At 43.7% G+C, this 25,620-nt stretch overlaps 1 protein-coding gene across 10 annotated transcripts in view; it reads left to right on the forward strand.

Annotated features, from left to right (window-relative positions):
- WRN (WRN RecQ like helicase) overlaps positions 1 to 25,620 on the forward strand; it is a 261,779-nt gene that overhangs the window by 85,427 nt on the left and 150,732 nt on the right. For all 10 annotated transcript variants that reach the window (XM_072114010.1, XM_072114009.1, XM_072114011.1 and 7 more), the window contains 4 exons: positions 3,531 to 3,646; positions 8,487 to 8,632; positions 11,838 to 11,986; positions 14,746 to 14,895. In XM_072114010.1, the coding sequence (XP_071970111.1) occupies positions 3,531 to 3,646; positions 8,487 to 8,632; positions 11,838 to 11,986; positions 14,746 to 14,895 (561 nt within the window). The remainder of the gene's footprint in view (positions 1 to 3,530; positions 3,647 to 8,486; positions 8,633 to 11,837; positions 11,987 to 14,745; positions 14,896 to 25,620) is intronic.

The following is a 25,620-nucleotide window of genomic DNA, read 5'->3' on the forward strand; positions in this document are numbered from 1 at the left end:
ACCTACCATTTGATGCATTATGAAGCAAATATACCTTGAGAATGCTGTAGCTTCACTGATGCAGGATCATATCTTGGTTAATCCCTGAGCTGAGTGGTTTTGCTGAAAAAACAATTATAACATTCCGGATCTTGGGAAAGCTGGGATAGCATGGATGCCAAGATAAGAACATTACACGCAGGAGCTTGGAATTACAAATGGCGGTTAGTCAAGTATGACTAGTCAAGCACTAAGGAACCTGAGCTGGATCACTCATGGACAGCAGCTGGGGGATGGTGCAGCAATTGATTATTCTTTCTGGCAGGGAGAAAAGTGATTGCATCATCATATCCTTCAGAGAAAAACTCACATGATACGAGAAGCGCAGAAGCAAGTGCTGGAGCAGCCATAGAAGGGGCAGAGCTTCATTATCATAATGTTATATCTGTTTTATCAGAAAAACCACTCAGCTCAGGGGTTAACCAAGATATGATCCTGAATCAGTGTAGCTACAGCAGTCTCAAGGTATGTTTGCTTCATAATGCATCAAATCAAATGGTAAGTTTCCTTTAACTGTTTGTGCAGTATCTTTTATTCTTGATTTCAAAGATGTAATCGTTCTTGCATAACTACGTCTAGTCCTAACTACGGAGTTGGAGGAGACAACGATTTTACAATTTTGAACAAAATCACAATTGGGACTATCACAAAGGACAAATTAGTAGAATTAATTCTCTTGAGGATGGACTCACATTGGCATTAGTGATTTTTTTTTTTTTTTTTTTTTTTCTCTCCCCTCAACCCATTTGGACTTATAGAAACATACTGATTGGTTTTCTCATCCTGGCTTCAGTGATTTTTCACTGATGCCTTACTGATTCACTCTTTTTAAAGGAAGAGATAACAAATCTGTATATGTCCATTAGCCAAAATGATTTTGGTGAGAAATCACTAATTTGAAAAAAAAAAAGAACAAAAAAAAAACACCAGTGTGAAAGCTTATCTATTTCATAAGGAACAGACATGGACTCCCAACAATATACCACATGATGATCAGCACGGAGAGAGTAGATAAGAAACCAGACTTCTGCTTTGGGGCTACACCGAGGAAGATGGCAAATAAACCACTGATGGCAATGAAGGCAAAATACATACCATATTTTCTGGACTATAAGACGCACTTTTTAGCAAGAAAAAATCTTGCTAAAAAGTCCCTGCGTCTTATAGACCGGAGGTCAGGAGGATCCAGAACTGCCAGACCCTCCTGACTGCTGTAATTGAGATTGGATGGCCTCCACACTGCTCTCTCCTCTCCCCGATGTCCTACAGGACCTGCGGTGATGTCAGAATCATGTGACTGATCACATGCTTCTTACATCACCACAGGTCTATAAGCCGAGACCCCTAATTTTACCACCATACTAGGCGCCGCCCGGGGGAAAAACATGGCGACGCCCAGCAGAAGAAAGAAGACGGGCGCGGAAGCCAGAAGACGAGCCGCGCGGACATTGAGGGAGCAGCACTGCGCATCAGGGCCATTGGAGGGTGAGTATTTAAGTTTATTACTTTTTAAGTATTTTTTAACTTGTGCATTGACTCGTGTATAAGCCGAGGGGACGTTTTTCAGCACATTTTTTGTGCTGAAAAACTCTGCTTATACACGAGTATATACGATATATATAGGGGTTCTGTGTATATAGCAGAGCTGAGTGTGTATGTGGATGGATGATGCAGAGCTGAGTGTGTAAATGTATGTCTGTGTGTGCTGTGCTTTAGTGCGACCAACAGGGATATTTTAATTGGTGTAAAATATATTTTTCCTTTTTTTGGAAGCCTAAATCTGGGGTGCGTCCTGTACAGGCCCGGCGCCAGCACCCGGCCAACCCGGGCAAGTGCCGGGGCCCCGGGGTACTGGAGGGGCCCACTCGGGCCCCCGGATCAATTGTACCAGTGTCGCTATAAGACACTGGTACAATTGATCACCATCCGGATCGATCAGCCTTCTGCCTCAGTGCTGCGCTGGTCGGGAGCGCAGCATAGAGGCAGAATCTAAAACTCACCTGTCCCGGTTCCCACGATGCAGCGCTCCACAGGGTATGCGACGGCTCTGAAGCCGGCGCACATGATAACGTCATCGGATCACGTGTGCCGGCTTCAGAGCCGGCGCGTACGGGAGGCCCAGGCCGAAGACAGCTGCAGGCGCTGCTCCGGGGGAACCAGGAAAGGTGAATTCTTTTTTCTTTCCCGGAGGGGGGGGGGGGGGTCAGTGTGTCTGCAGGGAGAGGGGGTTCAGTGTGTCCGGAGGTGGGGGTCAGTGTGTCCGCAGGGGGAGGGGGGGGTTAAGTGTGTCCACAGGGGGGTGAGGGGGGGTTCAGTGTGTCCGCAGGGGGGGTGAGGGGGGTTTAGTGTGTCCACAGGGGGAGAGGGGGTGCAGTGTGTCCGCAGGGGGAGAGGGGGGCAGTGTGGCCACTGGAGGGCGGCCCACGAAGGCTCTGTCGCCCAGGGGCCCACTAAAACCTGGAGCCGGCCCTGGTCCTGTAGTAAGAAGCGTGTTATAGTTCGAAAAATACGGTAGTAGTTCTACAAGATGAGCTGTTTGTATAGAATAAATATCAGAGGGACACTTTAGGTCAAATTGCATAAATCAATAGTGCAGATAATAGTAAACTTGTTCTATACTTTATTGACCGCTAGCCGCTGTTGCCTTTTTTTTTTTTTTTTAATCATTTTTGTTTCCTTTTTTTTGGTCCCCTCTCTTTTCAAAGACAGTGGTAATCTTCTTACATTTGTTATCCATGGCTTCCTTTCTTCTAAAATCTACTTTTAAAATAATGAGTCGGAAGGGCTACTGGGGTGATTTCCAGAGCCCCTCTATGCTGCAGATTCACCAGCTGTTACAGTGTGCATCAAGCGCTTCCCCCTCCTGCAGTGGCTGCAAATTTCTCTACTACAGTGATATTACATCAGGCAGAGGGAGTAAGTGTCCTTGGTTTATCATACTGGATTTTGATGGTAGATTTTCTTTAATAACATTTTTTTCCTGCGGCAGAGAGTTCCATGATCTTACTGCTCTCGCCTCCCCTCTTTGTCCTGGTCACAGGCCTAGTTATAAAAAGGTCTTTGGAGAGATGTTTTCATTGCTACTGTTTTAGGACCTGTGCGATCTTTTGATAATTTTTTACATTTTTTTATTATTAATGGTGGAAAAGTATTTGGCCACTTGTTGTTTTTAAATTCTAGGGTTCTCTTCCAGGACAAATGGTTTTATATTAAAAAAAAGTAGCAATGAACCGGCACTCCAAAAAAGTATTTTTTTATTCAAACAGTAAAGTTTCACCTTCTTATTGTAGTCCTTTTCATTTCTTTTTATATATTTTTATTTTTTTGGTGATGTTGAGGAGAGAGAAATTTTGTGTTTATATGTTTATGGATGGATTGTGATCAATTATAAAAAAAAAAAAATATTTTTTTTTGTATTATTGTTGAAGTTGATCAATTAGTTTTCTCTAAATATTTTCCTGTGATAAAGCTTTACTTTGTTTCTTATCTAGAATTATGCCTGGAAGAAAAATATATTGGAGGATAATCTCCCATTCCTGAAATTCAGTGGCTCGATTATTTACAGTTATGAAGCACAGGAGTGTTCTTTCTTTTCCGAATACATCAAGTAAGGTTTTTCGTATAGCACCATTTGTTTTAAACTAAGTGATCTCTTTTCATCTGTGTGTTAATTTATGGTGAAATAAGACATAAAAGGTAGTTGGCTTAATTTTCCTCAGACAGATAGATATGTAGTATATGACAGTAGACAGACCATATACACTCACCGGCCACTTTATTAGGTACACCTGTCCAACTGCTCGTTAAAACTTAATTTCTAATCAGCCAATCACATGGCGGCAACTCAGTGCATTTAGGCATGTAGACATAGTCAAGACAATCTCCTGCAGTTCAAACCGAGCATCAGTATGGGGAAGAAAGGTGATTTGAGTGCCTTTGAACGTGGCATGGTTGTTGGTGCCAGAAGGGCTGGTCTGAGTATTTCAGAAACTGCTGATCTACTGGGATTTTCACGCACAACCATCTCTAGGGTTTACAGAGAATGGTCCGAAAAAGAAAAAACATCCAGTAAGCAGCAGTTCTGTGGGCGTAAATGCCTTGTTGATGCCAGAGGTCAGAGGAGAATGGGCAGACTGGTTTGAGCTGATAGAAAGGCAACAGTGACTCAAATCGCCACCCGTTACAACCAAGGTAGGCAGAAGAGCATCTCTGAATGCACAGTACGTCGAACTTTGAGGCAGATGGGCTACAGCAGCAGAAGACCACACCGGGTGCCACTCCTTTCAGCTAAGAACAGGAAACTGAGGCTACAATTTGCACAAGTTCATCGAAATTGGTCAGTAGAAGATTGGAAAAGCCTGGTCTGATGTGTCTCGATTTCTGATGTATCAACGGTTCAGTCTGGTGGCGGTGGTGTCATGGTGTGGGGAATACTTTCTTGGCACTCTTTGGGCCCCTTGGTACCAATTGAGCATCGTTACAACGCCACAGCCTACCTGAGTATTGTTGCTGACCATGTCCATCCCTTTATGACCACAATGTACCCAACATCTGATGGCTACTTTCAGCAGGATAATGCGCCATGTCACAAAGCTGGAATCATTTCAGACTGGTTTCTTGAACATGGCAATGAGATCACTGTACTCAAATGGCCTCCACAGTCACCAGATCTCAATCCAATAGAGCATCTTTGGGATGTGGTGGAACGGGAGATTTGCATCATGGATGTGCAGCCGACAAATCTGTGGCAACTGTGTGATGCCATCATGTCAATATAGACCAAAATCTCTGAGGAATGCTTCCAGCACCTTGTTGAATCTATGCCACGAAGAATTGAGGCAGTTCTGAAGGCAAAAGGGGGTCCAACCCGTTACTAGCATGGTGTACCTAATAAAGTGGCCGGTGAGTGTATGTAGTAGTTAGGTGCAAGTGTTATATTACCCTATAAGTAGTGGTACAGAATATCCTGGTCAGTAAAATATAGTATCGTACTATATAAGGCTAAAAAAAAAAAGACGCAAGTCCAACCTGTAAGAATTAAACACATTTTTTTTAACTGTAAATTTTTATAAATTTTTCAAACAGCGGGTTAATACATGCAATGTTGGTCTATTCATACATCAAATCATCAAGTTAAGATTTATATAAAGGGACCCAGGGTGGGACCCACCGCACCTACACGCCCTTAAGTGCGCAGAAGGAGTTTCAAGGTTCTCATACCTTCTGGTAGTCATCAATTGTATTATTAAGGGAAGACGTTTTTCTAGTGAACGCATCTCTTTCAACCTGGCAAATAAGTCTCATTCTACGGAGGCGCGCTTTGCTTCCATGCCCTTGCTATCAAACATTTGGAGGCTGTACAAAGGCTCAAAATAAATTTGGAAATGTATGGTTTAAGGTTATGTGGGGGTACATTGAGAAAATACTGCATAGGATCTAACAGGATGGTGCCGCTGAACAGCTCCCCAGTGAGAGTTTCCACTCTCCGCCAGAACGGCATTATAAGTGGGCAGGTCCAAAAGATATGATACAACGTACCTATCTCAGCATGGAATCGCCAGCAGGTATTCGGGACCGTGGGGTTCAGCCCAAAAGCAAAATTTTATTCCTACTCTTTTCAGTCCTGCTATTGTTTACCACATCCTGGGTATTGCCGTAACGCACATATTATTTTTGGGGGTGACTGTATCTAGTGGGCACAACTTATTTGCCACTAAAATGGCATATTTGAGAAAAAACATTTTCTACTCACTTTGATTTTAAATTTGGGCCAGCACCTTGAGGATTAAAATGATCACTATACCCCTATATATATTGTTGGAGGAGTTTAGTTTCAGAAATGGGGTAATTATTGGCAGTTTTCTATTGTGCTTGTCCTTCAGGGCCTCTGCAAGTAAATTGTGACTCCCAAAAACAATTGTTGCCACAATTTGCCCACTAAAAACCAAATGGCACTAATTCCTTTCTGCAAGACAGTGGGGGACATTTACTATGGTGTTTCCGCCAGTTTTGTGGCGCCTTCACCGCATCTTCTGCTCTCCTACCTATTTATTAGCTGTCGGGGACAGAAAAAATGACTTTTTCCTCCTGCTCCGACTCTTCTCTGAAAAGGGGCGTGGCTTTGGCGGAGTGGAAACTCAGACACAATTAATATGTGTCCCAGCCATTTTTGGACGCTGTAAACTGGCGTAAAGTAGACCAAAAGAAATTTGGTCTAGCAGGGACACAAAACAGTGCTATTGCCTGTTCTCTGACTGTTGGACACATTTCTGGTTCTCGGGACAGATTTTGGTCCCAGGGACAGAAAATGGTCTCGGCGCCAGAAATGTATCTGCACAGCTCCACAATGTTAAATGTGTATCTTCTTACCGAGAGCAGGTCGGTAACAAAGCCAATGCAGGCACCAACACTTTATGTAAATGTCCCCCAGTGTGCTCAAAACACCAGTTGACATCCATGTATATAAGGAACTGCCGTTCTCTGATGTTAAATTTTCAAATCTTGATTAGATTCCTGTAGAAGCAGTTAACATCTATGAAAACTTTGTTTTGAGAACCTGTACAATAAAAGTGATAAATGTTTTATAAAAATAACGAGGGTCTGGTGCATCGGGGCATATCCATGATCATGCTTGGCAGTCTGGCTATTGCTAATTATACACACCTCTTAATCATATTATACCTTCCTGTGGTTGAGAGCTGCTGACATCAGTGGCTCTCGGCATAGTTTTGCACAGCCACACAGTGCATTGAGAATCACAACCATGCATGTCTGAGATAAGAGCCAGCTGAATGCGCAGTCGTGGTCCTCAATGTACTGTGCGGCGGCAAGACACTATCGTTCTTTTGTACAGGTTCTAAGAAAAGACGTTTTGAGTATCATCATAAAGACGCTGATTGGTGCGTTTTCGTACTGGTAGTTATCCTTTAACACACAAACTGGATGCGTCTTTCAGGGGTTATCTGAATGATACCACTGATGGATACAACTGTCTTTAGTTTGATCAAATTATATGACACCTGGAATATCCCCTTAAAGGAAACCTACCATTTGATTTGATGCATTCTAAGCAAACATATGTTGAGAATGCTGTAGCTACACTGATGCAGGATCATATCTTGGTTAATCTTTGAGTTGAGTGGTTTTGCTGAAAAAAAATTATAACATTCAGGACCCTGGGAAAGCTGGGTCAGGCTGTCTGCCTACATAAACACATTACACATGGAGCTTTTCATTCGACGTGGAGGCTAGTTAAGACACGATTTAATCAACCTGAGTTGAATCACTCATACACAGAAGCTGGGGGATGGTGCAGCTATTAATTATTCTGCCTTCAGTCACAACCCAGTGATTACATCATTCACTCCTGCAATGAATAACTAGTGTGCTAGGAGAAGCGCTGAACCAGCCATAGAAGCGAGACATCTTCATTACCATAATTTTTTTTTTATCAGCAAGGGATTAACCAAGATATGACCCTGCATCAGTGTAGCTACAGCATTCTCAAGGTATGTTTGATTCATAATGCATCAAATCAAAGGTAGGTTTCCTTTAAGTGGGTGCACAGTATCAGTAGTGTAATAATTTACCAATAGAGCTACGACTGCATTGTTTGTCTACTTTACTTAGTTGCCAAATTATTCTGAGCAAAAAAAAAACTAATACGATTAAAGGGATATTCTGATCTGGGCATTCACAATCTGTTTCATTAATTTGCCATATATAAACATTTCTTCAATTAGATGTTATTAAAAAAAAATGTTCCTGTGTGAAGACAATTTCTCATAAATGTAGTCATATGGTCCCTTAGAAACGAGATAGCTTCCTTGGATATGACCACCTCTGCTGGAGGGATTGCATAAAGAAACAAAAGGTTTTTGTATATGAAATGTCTGGGAGTTACTACATGACCCACAGCCGTCCTGTAGTAATTATTGCTGAATCCGGGAGGTCTGGCAGGACTCAATAGCACATGTCTGGCCACCACTGCTAGAGTGTGAGGTGGTCGTATCCGAGGAAGCTAACTCGTTTCTAAGGGACAGCATGACTACATTTATGACAAATTATCTTCACACAGGAACTTTTTTTTTTTTTAATATCCAATTGAAGAAATGTTTACATCTGGCAAATGAATTAAATTAAATGTAAATGCCCAAATGGGAATACCCCTTTAAGCCCAGTTTTCTTTGCTCAGTCCGTCACTTCACCTAAGATTATTTGATGAAAAATAAAAATCAGACAGTTTGTGGTTAAATTCTTGCAGATTAAATTTTTTTCTTATTAGTCCCATGTTCTTTTCCTCATGTATCATATGCAGCAAAAATACTTTTTGTTAATTTTCATTGATAATTATGACATACAGCCAATTTTTCTGACACATGCCTTTTAAATAAGTATAAAATAAGTTGGTGTATGCATTGGTGCATAATATTTAATTTTTTTTATAGAGAGAAACTTTCCAAAGAAGCTATTTTGGGATTTGACATTGAGTGGCCACCTGTTTATCGAAAGGGTAAAAATGGAAAGGTCTCCCTCATCCAGGTGTGCACTTCAGAAGAGGAATGCTATTTATTTCAGGTTTCATCCATGACAGGTCAGCAATAATTCCCTGTTCCTTGTTATAAGAACATGTAGTAGTGGTCACCCAAAAGATAGCTTGTTAATAAACAGACTTGTGTAAGAATTAAAGCACACCTCCTCTTTCAACAAACTTTGCAGAAATAAGTAGTCCAGTGAGAGTGCGTGATCTATTTTCCTGTAGCTTTTCTCTCTGCATTCTGTCTGTCAGCCGGTTGGTGCAGGTTTTATTCAGGGAGGATTATTGGGAGGATTTCCTAACACGCCTCGGACCTCCTTCACTTGCCTTTTATAAGGGCCTCCTCACAATCGATGATCAAGCAGATCATTGATCAGGCGGTAGCCAAAAGCTGGCCCGGATCCCCCCCCCCCCCCCACATACTGGCTTCTATGGCACAGCGAGGAAACTACACTCCCTGCTCTGCCATAGACAGAGGACGGCACTGCATGTCAGCCACAACTGTGTCAATGTCTTACTGCTAGAAGGATGAGGAGGTTGCGTAACGGATAGTTGAAGCGAAGGTAAGTTTTATTATTCTGTTATTTTACGGGTGGGGGGCTGTGTGTGTTGTGCGTGTATTACTGGATGGGGTTTATATATAGGTATTACTGGCAGCATTAAAAAGGTTTTCCCATGAAAGAAAATTCTCAAATTTCAATCCCCTAGTGATAACACAATAACCCCGTCACAATTTTATTGCTGTTTTAAGTCCTATCACTTAGTGATGGTCAGTGTTAGATTCCACGGAGTTGGCTGGGACTCTCTAAACAGACGCTGCATTATCCATCTAGTTCTGTGAGCTGAGTATGTGGTTCGATTATCAGGGTACAATTTTACATACACTCTCATCTGGCTTCTGAACATTATAACTAGTATCTGACACATAGAAAGAGAGATGAGACAGATCAGTGACAGTCAGCTCTCCTACATCTCTCCTATTCCACAACACACTAGATCTGCTATGCCTTCCTAGATAAAGAACCGGGCAGCACTGGTGGTTAGCACTACAGCCTTGCAGCGATGGGGTCCTTGGTACTCTGGTTTCCTCCCACAATCCAAAAAGTAGGTAGGCTGTTTAGATTGTGAGCCCCATTGGGACAGGGACCAATTTTTTATGCTTTTGTGCAGCGATTCGTAATCTGTAGGCATTATATAAATAAAGAATTATCATCATCACTATTATTATAATTATTATTAAGAAAAACAATTATAGCCTGTACAATTTAACAAAGCAAACCTGCAATGGGTGTAGCTCCTTTCATTCTATGCCTGGCCGTGCGCCCATACAGCTGGTTACCACCACACATTCATTGTACTCGGGAGAAATAGGGTATCAAACTTTGGAGCCTTTTTTTTTTTTCCTTTAATTTCATCCATTGCCAATGTTTAATTTTCCACCCAAAATTAATTGTCAAAAAATATTACAATTTGTAGACTGCACCTCCATTTTGTTTTAACCCCTATAAAACACCTAAAAGGTTAACAAAAGTCTTAAAAGTGCTTTTTCGTACGTTGAGGGGTGTAGTTTCCATAATGGGGTAATTTACGAGTCTAGCTATTATTTAGGCCTCTCGCAGTCAATTAAAAGTTAAGCAGGTGTAAACATAAGTGTAGATCGGACAAACACCAGTGCTACATAAGCATAAACGCTATGCAGATGTGCTGCAAATGTGACATAACCGCAAACACAGCCTTAATGTAAGTGTAAAGGCAAACATAACCACATAAACACAAATGCCACCCAGGCGCAAATTAAAGGCAAACCGCACATAAACACAGCTGAGTTTTCCTACAACTCCTTGGACTCAGAATCTGCTGGCTCCACTCCATTCTTTATTGTCTATGGACAGCACCTGCGCCCTCTTCCTCTTTCTGTGCCTTCGGATGTTGCCGTGGAGGAGTGGGTCCAGGATTTTAATTCTGTCTGGGAACACATTCAACTCTCCTTGCTTCAGGTGTCTGCTAGAACCAAGACCCAGGCCGACAAAAAACCGCAGGCCTCTTCTCTCCGGGTGGTAAAGTTTGGCTGTTCTCCAGGGATGTCAGGCTGAAGATTCCCAGCTACAGGCTTGGTCCACGCATCAATCCTGTGGCCAATAAGCTTTGTCTTCCTTCCACCATGCACATCCCGAACCGCTTCTCTCAGCAAGCTCCTCCTCCTGTGGCTGACGTCTTTGAGGTCAAAGAGTCCTGGACATGAAGATGCTGAGAGGAAAGCGGTTCTACCTTGTTGACTGGAATGGTTTCGGGCTTGAGGAGAGGTCTTGGGAGCCAGAGGACAATATTCTGGACCGTGGTCTGTTGCAGAGGTTCCGCCAGACAAAGAAGAGTGGGGGGGGGGGCAAAGGGGGGATACTGTCACCGGTGCCTCTGCGACCCATGTTCCAGGTCGCAGGCGCACCCGTGTGCCCCCAGTACTCTGCAGATTCACTTGCCTCGCCGCGCTCCAAGGAATGTCTCCTTGCTGCGGTGTGTGGGTCCCTGCCTCCCAGGGCCAGCGGCACCAATGATTGGTGCTGGCCGGCCACCTTCCCAGATAAATTCCCGGCCTCTTCCTGTTCCCCCTGCCAAATCGTTGTGCTTCGTGCCTTCGAGTAAAGCAATGTTCCTTGCCTAGTTCGTTTATCCTGAATTCCATTTGTGACCCCAGTTCTCTTCCCGATTACGCTACTCTGCTGCCAGCCCTGATCTTTTGCCTTGCTTCTGATCTCCATCCTGTGATGCCTGTCTCTACCTCGTGCCTGTCCTTGACCATGATTGACCTCACGACTCTGTACCTTGCCTTAGCCACCACCGGACAAAGTCATGCCTGTGGAGCGACCTGGTGGTACCACACTGCAGCAAATCCAACTCGCTTTGCGGCGGGCTCTGGTGAAAACCAGGTACCACTTAGACTCTGCTCCCAGGTGTTGGTTTACGTCATCGTCAGCGGTGGTATATTGGGTACACTACCCCTGAATCCTGACATTGAATTTGCAGGATTTGTTAGTTTTTTTGGCCTTAGCATTAGTTTTACTTTGGGCAATACTGTTGGTCTCACACAGACCTACTTTTAAAGAAAATGTCTTAGAATTAAGTTCTAATGTACAATACTACAAGAAAGTAAACAATTAAAAAAACAAATGAGAAATGAATTGGTAAAACAAGGATACGGTGAAGAGCCTTCCCAAATATCTATTGCATGAAACATACGGAGTCTAAAGATTTGTCTTTCACACAGGTTTTCCCAAGGGTCTTAAGAGACTGCTTGAAGACATGTCTATAAAGAAGGTTGGAGTTGGAATTGAGGGAGACCAATGGAAGTTAATGAGCGACTGTGACCTAAAGTTGAAAGGATTCGTTGAACTTGCCGATTTGGCAAACCAAAAGGTATAAATGTTTGCTTATACAAATAAAACTATAAATGTGTATAACCTATTCTATTCAATGCTAGTATAATGTTTGTTAAAGTAATATTCCATGATAGAGATGTAGTAAAAAATATATAATAAATCTCTCAATCAATCATGTATTTTTTATTTTTTTATTTATTTATTTATTTATTTTTTTTTTATTACCCATCCGCAGGATAGGGTGTGATACCTGCCAAATTGACTTATAAGCTGTTTGAAGAGACGTCCCCGGGGCCAGATGCTAAGCGCATCGGGACGTGCTATGACGTCCTGCTTCTGGCACCGGCTCACGAACGCAGTTGGCACCAGAAGCAGCGGCTGTCAGCTGTCTATCACAGCTGACAGCCTGCGTTAACACCCACGGTCGGAGCCGACTCCAATCGTGGGTGTTAACCTCTTACATGCCGCGGTCAGGCATGTGGCGTGTAAGGGTATTTGCGGCGCTTACCGGGGGATCCGGTCCTCTTCTGGGCCGCCCCAAGGACTGTCATGTGCCCCGGAGCTGCCTGCTCTTCCCTGGCAGTCGGACCCCTTCCGGGTCTGACTGTAAACTGTCTGAGCATGCGCTTGCATGCTCAGACAGTTTACACTGCTCTACAATAAAATAGTATTGTAGAGCAGTGTATTGAACTTGAACCAGCGATCAGAGCATCGCTGGTTCAAGTAAGTATAAGTAAAAACACTAAACACTACACATTAGAATAAATACATAAAAATATAAGCCCCTAAAATGTCACTTTCCCATAAAAACACTTAATAAAGTATAAATAAAACACAAAAAAAACCCAGCATATTTGGTATTGCCGTGTTCCTAACAATCTGTATAAAAAACAGAATCGTCACTGGCCCCGCGCGTTAAACGGCGGAGGAAAGAAACGCAAAAACGTTCCGAAAAAAAGATCATTTTTAATTAATACTCTATAAAAAATGCTCTAAAAAGTGATTTAAAAAAAGTTATGCACTCTAAAATAAGCCCACTAAAAAGAACAATGTTTTCGCAAAAAAATAAGCCCCTAACTAGATTTGTCAGCCGAAAAATAAAAAAGTTATGCATATGAAAAGATGATGATGCTAAAATGATTTTCTCCAAGTTGGTTTTTATTCATTACAATTGAAAATACACAAAAGCCCCACATATTTAGTATCCCTGCGTCCGTAACAATCTGCATAATAAAACATAATCGTTATTGGATCCGGAAAGTGAACCCCGTTTAAAAAAAAAAAAAAAAAACTCCAAATAAAGATCATTTTCAATTAATACCCTATAAATAGTGATTTTAAAAAATGTTATGCACTCTAAAATAAGACCACTAAAAAGAACAATCATTCTCGCAAAAAATAAGCCATTAAACAGATTTGTGAGATGAAAAATAAAGTTATGCATATGAAAGACGGTGATGCTAAAATTAACAACAATTTTGCCAAATTACTTTTTATTCAGTAAAAATGGGAAAAAATAAAAAATCTATATAAATGAGGTATTTTCGTAATCATGACGACCCATAGAATAAAAATAATACTATTTTTATGGTATGGTTAACGGCCAAAGAAAAAACACACAAAATTTTTCCTAAAAATTGATGATTTTCATTTCCTCCACCAACAAAGAGTTAATAAAATCTCACCAATTAGCTATAGATGCCCCTAAATTACGTACCAGAAAAGTGCATCTCATGTGGCAAAAGAAATAAGCCCCTATAGGTCCACATTAAAAAAAGAAAAAAATTATAGCCTGTACAATGTGACAATGCAAATCTCATCTGGATGGCGCCTCCTTCCCTCCTATGCCCGGCTGTGGCTGTGGCTGTGTCAAAAGTAGAGAATTTAGAGCGTTGAAAATAAAGAATTTTTCCAAATTTTTGCCAATTTTTTTTTTTCCCATAACTAAACGCAAAAGATTTCATCCAAATTTTTAAACTGTTTTCTTGTGACACATTGTACTTCATATTAATCTCAACATCCCCTGGATATCTCATATCGTTCCAAAGCTATAACCACTTATAGTGACACAGGGCAGATTTGAAAAAACGGGCCGCGTCCTTAAGGCCAAAAGAGGCTGAGTCCTGTAGAGGTTAAAACTGGTACAGGCGGTCCCCTACTTAAGAACACTTAACTTACATACGACCCCTAGTTGCAAACGGACCTCTGGATATTGGTAATTTATCGTACTTTAATCCTAGGCTACAATAATCAGCTGTAACAGTTAAAACAGGTGTCTGTAATGAAGCTTTGGTGTAAATCTTAGTTCTTATGACAACCCAACATTTTTAAAATCCAATTGTCATAGAGACCAAAAAAGTTCTGGCTGGGATTACAATGATAAAATATACAGTTCCGACTTACATACAAATTCAACTTAAGAACAAACCTACAGACCCTATCTTGTATGTAACCCGGGGACTGCCTGTATTTGTGTTTCCTACTTTGTCTATTTTTTTCTGTACTTTAATGGCTTTGTTAAAGGACCTCTACCACCCGATTACTAATTGGGATGGGGGGGGGGGGATGCTTTTTTTTTTAACAAGTTTTCTGGCTTTTTTTAATAACGATCTATTAACTTTGCAATACAGCTAGAAGCGCTGACGGTGCCCGAGCACCTCTCAGGTTTTATTAAGTCGCCCCTCCCCAACCCCTAGACGGAGCAAGCAGCCTAATTAGGACACTCTACCAACAGTAATCTGGTGGTAGATGTCCTTTAATTGTAGAGATTAACTAATAAAATATTACATTTTGTAGCTTCAGTGTAAGGAGAAATGGAGTTTAAATGGATTGGTCAAACATCTCTTCAACAAGCAACTTTTGAAAGATGACTCCGTCCGATGCAGCGACTGGGATAGACTTCCCCTGAGTGATGACCAAAAACTCTATGCTGCCTCAGATGCCTATGTAAGTTCAATGTCCCCCTACAAAAAGATTCTATTGTAACGCTGTATGCATAGTTTTGTTCATGTACAACACTGACCCATTTAGCATAGGCCACTCGTACATTTTTGTACTCTAGTGACGTAAAAGACCATATGAATTTATATGTAAGGCACTCAGTGGGCCCCCGGCACTCAAGCTGCCAAACTAAAGAATGGAGCATTTACACCATTATATACATATTATGCTGCCATTATACAACATTATTATATGAAATTATCAGTGCGCGTCTTCCATAGTACACTGCAGAGATGGCTGCTCAGATAGGAAATGGTGGGGGATGGGGTAAGAAAAACGGCAGGACCTCCATCTTCCGTGTGGTCTGCAGCTACTGGGCTGCCTTAATTCAAATCTGTGGTCTCTGACACCCCCCAGTGAGTATGTACACATATGTGTATAACTATATGGATGTGTATATGTAACGTGTGGGTGTGTATTTAGTTCAGGTGAAGGGGGGACCCCATTCAGAAGTCTATGGGACCCATCCTCTCCTAGTTACGCCCCTGAAGGCACTCTCCCTACAATCCTAATTAACATTTTAGGGCTAGGGCAGAGTTGAATAGACCCGCCATAACACATTCTAGATGCTTTGACCCTAGGGGGAAGCTAGAAAATTAGTGCAGATTCTGTTTATACTGCAAGTGCAGAGTTTCACACCTGGCAAGGCAGCACATGACCCTTAGCCATAATTATGAGCATCCACTAACAGTAAAGGGTAATTGGGTTTTAACTCTTTAAAAATTAGGCATGTTGCCCTTCTGGAACTCCACTGAATTGCATAACCCAGTCATGTTTAGTATTGGTGATAAGTAAGGGATATACCCAGTTGATCGGAGGAAATTATAACATTATTTCTGTTCCTTTCTTCATTATTTCCGTTATGAATTTGAATGAAAAACACAAAAATGTACCTCACGGAGAGGTGTAAGCCACATTAGCATGTGAACATCCTCCACTTAGTGACATCACAAGTCGGGGGAGGGGGGGGGGTTGGAACAAACCTTAAATTAATGGGCAAGACCACAGATAGGGCGGCACGGTGAGTCCTGGATTCGAATCCCACCCAGGTCAACATCTGCAAAGAGTTTATATGTTCTCTCCGTGTTTGCGTTGGTTTCCCACGGGTACTCCGGTTTCCTCCCACACTCCAAAACATACAAGTAGGTTGTTTAGATTTTGAGCCCCATTGGGGACAGGGACAAATTTGACATGCTTTGTGCAGCGCTGCGTAATCTGTGTGCGCTATATAAATAAAGGAATATTAATATTATTATGCCCACTTTTCTTGGCTTTTAGGGAAACCCTTATTACAAGGAAAGGCTGTTTGAATTGCTTTTGCGCAAATTATTCTATTATTCCTTGTAAAATGTATATATTTTTACCCTTTTTTATTTTATATCTGTATTTATATTCTTAGCAATTTTTTCTGACAATGATTTCTATGTTTGCATTGCACATCTGTGTTGTAAATCTATAAAACTTTATAATTCTCTACATGTAGTCTTAACCCCATATCGCCATACCTGTTTTCCGTTGTAGTAGCCAAGCTGTTTTTCAGGTTTGTTTCTTCCTTATACAAGCTTTACCTTTTTTATTTTAGGGTCAACCTAGGTGTATGGGGTCTTGTTTATTTTTTTTTGGGGGGGGGGGGACGAAATGTAGTTTTTAATAGAAATTTTCTATTTAAACAAATTTGACTTTATTATTTTTTTTTTTTGGTTCCTAAAATTTTCTGTATTTTTTGTGGACCTAAATAACTTGGAAAACTTTTTTCTCTGGATTAATATGCTTACAGCAATACCAATACCATTTGCATTAGGAAGTCCTTTTTTGCAGGGGGGGTGAAGACCTTTTCATAGTCTCCCTCTGAGCGGTATAGCGTTTGAAATTTTTAGTCAATATGACCGTGGGGGGCTTATTTTTTGGGTAAAGTCCTGTAGTATTTACGTGTTCACGTTTGTGTTTCATTAGGCTTTTTGATTGCATTTTAATTTATTTTTATTTTTGTGCGTGAAGGTGACTCATAAAATCGCTTTTTGTTTAAATTTGTCATATAGGATAAATACGATTATAGATTTCTAGCCTTAGTTGGAATGGGTGTGAATCTACTGGTGTGTGGCTCCCTAGTGTGAGTGCGCCCTGTAATTTGACCTGAGGGTGGAGTTACGTCACAAGGGCCATTTACAAACACTCTCACCTATTCTTGGACATTGTTGTTGTAAAAGTATTTAGACTTGGCTGGGGTTCAATCCACACAATTTACCCCCGAAGGGCTATGTGATTGCTCCTGGAAGGGACTGAGAGAGAATCATTACCATGCCGTCACGCCAGAAGTCTAAGGGAGGTGAGGAAAGAGACATCGTGCCCTCCACCCCGATAAAACAAGATGGAGCTGAGCACATGCGAGCGTTAGCGGAACGCCTGGAAATGTATGCAAGGACGGCGGCCCCCTCGTCACTGCAAGCCCCCAAAACACCAGCTCGGGGTCAAACATTTATAGCTACCGGGCTATGAAAAGGGGCTATGGCGGTGAGTGCCAATGACCAGACGGGTGCGGGTGGCAGTAACCAGTCTAGTGGAGTGGTAGGCCCAACCCTGCAAGACATTTTGGAAGCCACTACACGAAATGGCGCTGCTCTCGGAGCATTGATTACCAGGGTGGAAACCCTGTCAGAGGAAATGGGACTGTTTCATCAAGACTTCCACAAAGCCAATGAGAGGGTCTGAGAGATGGAAGATAGTTGGAGGACAAAATTGCACCTATGCACCATGATATGGGGAGAGTGGTACATAATATTTTTGCACTACAATTTAAGTCAGGCGACTTGCGGGGCCTGGGAGACAAGATGCAGCCAAGAGACATGCAGTATTTTCTCGATACAGAAATTTCAACCTGTGATTGTCTGCTTTGCAGAGACCCATTTAGTCAAAGAAAATGTCAGGGCTATCCATAAAACGTGGATGGCGCATGAATACCACTGCACTTACTCTACTCTCCCCAGAGGGCTGAGCGTTTTGATTCATCGTGCCATACCATGTATATGCCATGCCAGTTTGATAGACCAAGATGGCTGCTTTGTCTGTCTGTGTTGCTCCCACTATGGCACCGAATATATGCTTATAGCTCTGTATATACCACCCCTTTTTTCCTGTGAAATCCTAAAATGGTTGTTGTCCTTTGTGGCTGCATCTCCCGCTGTTCCATTGTTAATGCTTGGTGATTTTAATAACTATTTACAGCCTTCTTTAGATAAGTATCATACAGGGTCCATTGCTCCAAATCCTCCCGTTACAAACTTGGCTAAAATTGTACAGGAAAGTGGACTGCAAGATATATGGCAAGAGCAAAATCCATCTGTGAAATTGTAAAATCCATCTTTAGCTCCCATAGATCACTTTCTAGGATTGATTTAGCCATTGGTACTGATAACCTATATAGAACTCTAGGTATGTTGAAATACCTTCCATGTAGTGTGTCAGACCATACCCCGATACGGGTTTTAATGAAGGTGCATGTGTTGCCTTCAGGTAATGGTACACTATGGAGACTGCATCCATTTTGGCTACAGTTAGTGGAAGGGGAAGCGGGGACGTTAGGGGCTCATTTTTCTTACTGAATCACTGGCTAGGGTGACTACTGTAACAGAACAGATGTATATTTCTGACCCTACAGTTGACAATGAGCAAAAATGGTTAGCCACACATGCTCATTATTCAGACCACATCCGGCTTATGGCAGAGAGGTTTTTTATTGAGGGGGAGAGCGCTGGACACCTGTTGGCAACCATTGTTAGGTCTCAATTGGCCCCTCCTACACCACTAATTTGCAATCCACAGATGGAACTCTTTTGACCACAGATAATGATATCTTAACCTTCAAAGGGGTTTTGCCAGATCTCCGGTCCCTGCAGTCGTCTCTCTCAACGCTGCCAAAGCTTTTGACAGCGTTGAGTGGGAATATCTGTGGACAGTTGAGACAAATGGGGTTTGGATCTCAATGTATGGCGTGGGCGAAGCTGCTTTATACTGAACCATGTGCCCAAATTAGGGCAAATGGGGGCCTGCTGGAGGCGTTTGGGTTGGGGAGGGGCACAAGGCAGGGTTGTCCCCTGTCTCCCTTTCTCTTTTGCTGTAGAACCCCTGGCCTGTCTAATTCATACCTTCACAGAAATTAGGGACCCCCCTTGGGAAATGCGGAGGAGAGAATCTTTTTTTTATATGTGGACAACATGCTCCTATACCTGGGAGATGTCAATGTGTCCATAGGTCCAGTTATGGACCTTATTCGGTCCTATGGGGAACATTCAGAACTTGAAATAAACTGGGAGAAATCTGTGATATTGCCGCTGGCATCCCTACCAGTATCCTCCCCGGTCTATAATACCCCTTTGAAAGTAGTAGGCAAATTCAAGTATTTGGGTAATGTGGAGGACAATCTGCTGCCCCTCTTGGACAAATGTAGGGATAAGGTAAATGTATTGTGCCGATTTCTGCAGTGGGCAGAGGAAATCTCATTAAGATGGTGCTCATGCCACAGTTATTATATGTGCTACACAATACACCTATATAGTTACCATGCAGTTTTTTTGTTAAAATACAGAGTATCTTCAGAGACCTCCTATGGAAAAAAAAATCTTATTCTAGAATAAAAATTTAAACTTTACAGAGATAAAAACAAGGGAGGACTGGCAATACCTAACCAATGGATTTATTTTCTAGTGGCCCAGCATTTAAGGGGATGGGCTAAACATCCAGAGCATGGGCGTCTGAATGGGAAACTGGTAGCCAGCATGACCGCCAGGAAAGCCCCTATGTGGCAGTTGAGATGGGGATAAGAGTAGCCACTGGAGGGGTACACTGCCCGACACTACTTTTGATGAGCAAACTATGGTCCAAAATTGAGAGTCTTCTTGGTATTGAGGGATGTAGGGAATATCTACCATTATGGAATAATCTGAAACTTACAGAAATATTTGGACTGGAGGGTTTTGCACAATGGGAACGAAAAGGAATCTGGTCATTGCCACAGGCTCTTGAGGGCGAGGACCTGAAATCTTTTGACCAGCTGAGAGAGAGTTTTGATATTTTGCATTTGCAATTTTACAAATATCTTCAGTTTACACATGCTAATGACACAATGATGAGGGAAGCACCAGTTACCTGCACATCCAACTATCTGTTAAAGTTTATTGTGGCTGATGGTTCGTACAAGTAAGGGTGTAATATCCATAGTTTATAGCTGACTTTTGGAGGAATACTTAAAGGGCCACCCTGATTCAGTGAAGGAAAGTGGGAGGCGTAGGTGGGTGCGTTGACGGATGAGCAGTGGGAAGAAATTTTGGAGAATGTCCCTTTGTTATCCCCATAGGAGGCTCAACGAATGTCACAAGTTAGTTTTTTACATAGAGTATATAAAACCCTGAGTTTGCTTCATAGAATAGGAGTCTGTTCAGATTCCAACTACCCTTGTTGCTCCAGTCCAGAGGTTGGGCAGATTCTGGAGGGAGGTACTTCAAGTGATTAGGACAGTCCTAGCCGTCGAACTTGAGATGGACCCTAGGATATGCCTGCTAGGCATTATTGAATTGGAGGAGGTGGATAAGGAGACTAAGCAATGCATTTTAAAACAAGGAAAAGGTCTCTGCACCAGTGATAGGATAAAAAATAGTGTCTGTCCAGACTTTATGTAAGGCATATTTAAAATATACACGGCATATCCCCCTAGACCAGTGATTTTCAACCTTTTTTGAGCCGCGGCACACTTTTTATACTTAGAAAATCCTGAGGCACACCACCAACCAAAATAGCACAAAATGACACTAAAACAGTCATAAAAGGCCTCCTTTACTAATAAAAACCCCCTAGCGGCCTCCCTTTACTAATAAAAACCCCCTAGCGGCCTCCCTTTACTAATCAAAAACCCCCTAGCGGCCTCCCTTTACTAATCAAAAACCATCCTAGCGGCCTCCATTTACTAATCAAAAACTCCCTAGCGGCCTCCCTTTACTAATCAAAAAACCCCTAGCGGCCTCCCTTTACTAATCAAAAACCCCCTAGCGGCCTCCCTTTACTAATCAAAAACCCCCTAGCGGCCTCCCTTTACTAATCAAAAACCCCCTAGCGGCCTCCCTTTACTAATCAAAAACCCCCTAGCGGCCTCCCTTTACTAATTAAAAGCCCCTAGCGGCCTCCCTTTACTAATCAAGAGACCCTAGCGGCCTCCCTTTACTAATAAAAAGCCCCCTAGCGGCCTCCCTTTACTAATAAAAAGCCCCCTAGCGGCCTCCCTTTACTAATAAAAAGCCCCCTAGCGGCCTCCCTTTAATAAAAAGCCCCCTAGCGGCCTCCCTTTACTAATCAAGAGCCCCCTAGCGGCCTCCCTTTACTAATCAAGAGCCCCCTAGCGGCCTCCCTTTACTAATCAAGAGCCCCCTAGCGGCCTCCCTTTTCTAATCAAAAACCCCCTAGCGGCCTCCCTTTACTAATCAAAAACCCCCTAGCGGCCTCCCTTTACTAATCAAAAACCCCCTAGCGGCCTCCCTTTACTAATCAAAAACCCCCTAGCGGCCTCCCTTTACTAATCAAAAACCCCCTAGCGGCCTTCCTTTACTAATCAAAAACCCCCTAGCGGCCTCCCTTTACTAATAAAAAGCCCCCTAGCGGCCTCCCTTTACTAATAAAAAGCCCCCTAGCGGCCTCTCTTTACTAATAAAAAGCCCCCTAGCGGCCTCCCTTTACTAATCAAGAGCCCCCTAGCGGCCTCCCTTTACTAATCAAGAGCCCCCTAGCGGCCTCCCTTTACTAATCAAGAGCCCCTAGCGGCCTCCCTTTACTAATCAAGAGCCCCCTAGCGGCCTCCCTTTACTAATCAAGAGCCCCCTAGCGGCCTCCCTTTACTAATCAAGAGCCCCTAGCGGCCTCCCTTTACTAAACAAGAGCCCCTAGCGGCCTCCCTTTACTAAACAAGAGCCCCTAGCGGCCTCCCTTTACTAATCAAGAGCCCCTAGCGGCCTCCCTTTACTAATCAAGAGCCCCTAGCGGCCTCCCTTTACTAATCAAGAGCCCCTAGCGGCCTCCCTTTACTAATCAAGAGCCCCTAGCGGCCTCCCTTTACTAATCAAGAGCCCCTAGCGGCCTCCCTTTACTAATCAAGAGCCCCTAGCGGCCTCCCTTTACTAATCAAGAGCCCCTAGCGGCCTCCCTTTACTAATTAAGAGCCCCTAGAGGCCCCCCCTTTACTAATTAAAAGGCCCTAGAAGCCCCCCTTTACTAATCAAGAGACCCTAGCGGCCTCCCTTTACTAATAAAAAGCCCCCTAGCGGCCTCCCTTTACTAATAAAAAGCCCCCTAGCGGCCTCCCTTTACTAATAAAAAGCCCCCTAGCGGCCTCCCTTTAATAAAAAGCCCCCTAGCGGCCTCCCTTTACTAATCAAGAGCCCCCTAGCGGCCTCCCTTTACTAATCAAGAGCCCCCTAGCGGCCTCCCTTTACTAATCAAGAGCCCCCTAGCGGCCTCCCTTTTCTAATCAAAAACCCCCTAGCGGCCTCCCTTTACTAATCAAAAACCCCCTAGCGGCCTCCCTTTACTAATCAAAAACCCCCTAGCGGCCTCCCTTTACTAATCAAAAACCCCCTAGCGGCCTCCCTTTACTAATCAAAAACCCCCTAGCGGCCTTCCTTTACTAATCAAAAACCCCCTAGCGGCCTCCCTTTACTAATAAAAAGCCCCCTAGCGGCCTCCCTTTACTAATAAAAAGCCCCCTAGCGGCCTCTCTTTACTAATAAAAAGCCCCCTAGCGGCCTCCCTTTACTAATCAAGAGCCCCCTAGCGGCCTCCCTTTACTAATCAAGAGCCCCCTAGCGGCCTCCCTTTACTAATCAAGAGCCCCTAGCGGCCTCCCTTTACTAATCAAGAGCCCCCTAGCGGCCTCCCTTTACTAATCAAGAGCCCCCTAGCGGCCTCCCTTTACTAATCAAGAGCCCCTAGCGGCCTCCCTTTACTAAACAAGAGCCCCTAGCGGCCTCCCTTTACTAAACAAGAGCCCCTAGCGGCCTCCCTTTACTAATCAAGAGCCCCTAGCGGCCTCCCTTTACTAATCAAGAGCCCCTAGCGGCCTCCCTTTACTAATCAAGAGCCCCTAGCGGCCTCCCTTTACTAATCAAGAGCCCCTAGCGGCCTCCCTTTACTAATCAAGAGCCCCTAGCGGCCTCCCTTTACTAATCAAGAGCCCCTAGCGGCCTCCCTTTACTAATCAAGAGCCCCTAGCGGCCTCCCTTTACTAATTAAGAGCCCCTAGAGGCCCCCCCTTTACTAATTAAAAGGCCCTAGAAGCCCCCCTTTACTAATCAAGAGACCCTAGCGGCCTCCCTTTACTAATAAAAAGCCCCCTAGCGGCCTCCCTTTACTAATAAAAAGCCCCCTAGCGGCCTCCCTTTACTAATAAAAAGCCCCCTAGCGGCCTCCCTTTAATAAAAAGCCCCCTAGCGGCCTCCCTTTACTAATCAAGAGCCCCCTAGCGGCCTCCCTTTACTAATCAAGAGCCCCCTAGCGGCCTCCCTTTACTAATCAAGAGCCCCCTAGCGGCCTCCCTTTTCTAATCAAAAACCCCCTAGCGGCCTCCCTTTACTAATCAAAAACCCCCTAGCGGCCTCCCTTTACTAATCAAAAACCCCCTAGCGGCCTCCCTTTACTAATCAAAAACCCCCTAGCGGCCTCCCTTTACTAATCAAAAACCCCCTAGCGGCCTTCCTTTACTAATCAAAAACCCCCTAGCGGCCTCCCTTTACTAATAAAAAGCCCCCTAGCGGCCTCCCTTTACTAATAAAAAGCCCCCTAGCGGCCTCTCTTTACTAATAAAAAGCCCCCTAGCGGCCTCCCTTTACTAATCAAGAGCCCCCTAGCGGCCTCCCTTTACTAATCAAGAGCCCCCTAGCGGCCTCCCTTTACTAATCAAGAGCCCCTAGCGGCCTCCCTTTACTAATCAAGAGCCCCCTAGCGGCCTCCCTTTACTAATCAAGAGCCCCCTAGCGGCCTCCCTTTACTAATCAAGAGCCCCTAGCGGCCTCCCTTTACTAAACAAGAGCCCCTAGCGGCCTCCCTTTACTAAACAAGAGCCCCTAGCGGCCTCCCTTTACTAATCAAGAGCCCCTAGCGGCCTCCCTTTACTAATCAAGAGCCCCTAGCGGCCTCCCTTTACTAATCAAGAGCCCCTAGCGGCCTCCCTTTACTAATCAAGAGCCCCTAGCGGCCTCCCTTTACTAATCAAGAGCCCCTAGCGGCCTCCCTTTACTAATCAAGAGCCCCTAGCGGCCTCCCTTTACTAATCAAGAGCCCCTAGCGGCCTCCCTTTACTAATTAAGAGCCCCTAGAGGCCCCCCCTTTACTAATTAAGAGCCCCTAGAGGCCCCCCCTTTACTAATTAAAAGGCCCTAGAAGCCCCCCTTTACTAATTAAAAGGCCCTAGAAGCCCCCCTTTACTAATTAAAAGGCCCTAGAAGCCCCCCTTTACTAATTAAAAGGCCCTAGAAGCCCCCCTTTACTAATTAAAAGGCCCTAGAGGCCCCCCTTTACTAATTAAAAGCCCCAGCCTCCCTTTACTAATAAAAAAAAAAGACCCTAGCTGCCTTCCCTATATAAATAATAACCCTATATTCTTACCCTTGATGTCTTCTTCCGCGTAACTTCTCTCCTAATGGCGATCCGCCCATCTTCTGTAGCTCCTGCACCGCGCGGCCCATGTCACGTGACTTACGCGACCTTACGTCAGGTCGCGTCAGTCACGTGACATGGGCCGCACGGTGCAGGAGCTACGGAAGATGGGCGGATCGCCGACGCGGACCTTGTTGGTAAGTATGGGGGCCAAGGCATGGCGGCAGCGCTACAGAGGGGCTCCCCGCGGCACACTCAACCATGTGTCGTGGCACACTAGTGTGCCGCGGCACACAGGTTGAAAATCACTGCCCTAGACCATAGAGATCACCTGACATAGGTGATTCCGAAGGTATGGAACAGATCACGCAGCGGTCAATAAGAACAACATGTATATGAACGTTGGTTTGCTAAAACCAACATAAGTATGTATATTCAATACGAAAATAAACTTGTCTCTACAAGAATTCATATAGAATTGTAATCAACATGAAATGCCACATAAGTATTACCATCCTGGCTAGTGCACTACAAAACCTTTGACAACACACAATCTGGATTCCGCGGTAATACTCGTTATGCGCATGCTCCAAATGTGCCTGGGAACACATGCCCTGTCTGCACGCTACTATAGAAGGCAGAAAAACTGGTATAAGGTACAAACCGCTATGAGTCATACTATTTCATAAGGAATGAAATATTATTTCATGTTTAAAATTCATCCCTACTGGAAATCTATTAAGGCAGAATATCCAGTATGCCTCCCGGTCTCGCATGATTCTCGTTCTGTCACCTCCCCTCATTAATGGATGGACCTGTTCTATTGCCATAGCTGATAGCTGAAAATGTAGCTAGTTTGCCCTGGTGATGCTCGATAAAGTGTCTCACCACCCCCGACAGATTCTTGAGTGTTGTTCCATCTGACTGATTTTACACCAGTTAGTGATATCTCTGATGTGTTCCAGTAAACGTTGTTTGCATATGGTGCAGCCTATGGAAATTTTACAGCAGCTAGTACATCTGATCTAGTAGACCACATGA

The sequence above is a fragment of the Engystomops pustulosus genome, chromosome 1, assembly GCF_040894005.1.
Source record: "Engystomops pustulosus chromosome 1, aEngPut4.maternal, whole genome shotgun sequence".
Lineage (NCBI taxonomy): Eukaryota > Metazoa > Chordata > Amphibia > Anura > Leptodactylidae > Engystomops > Engystomops pustulosus.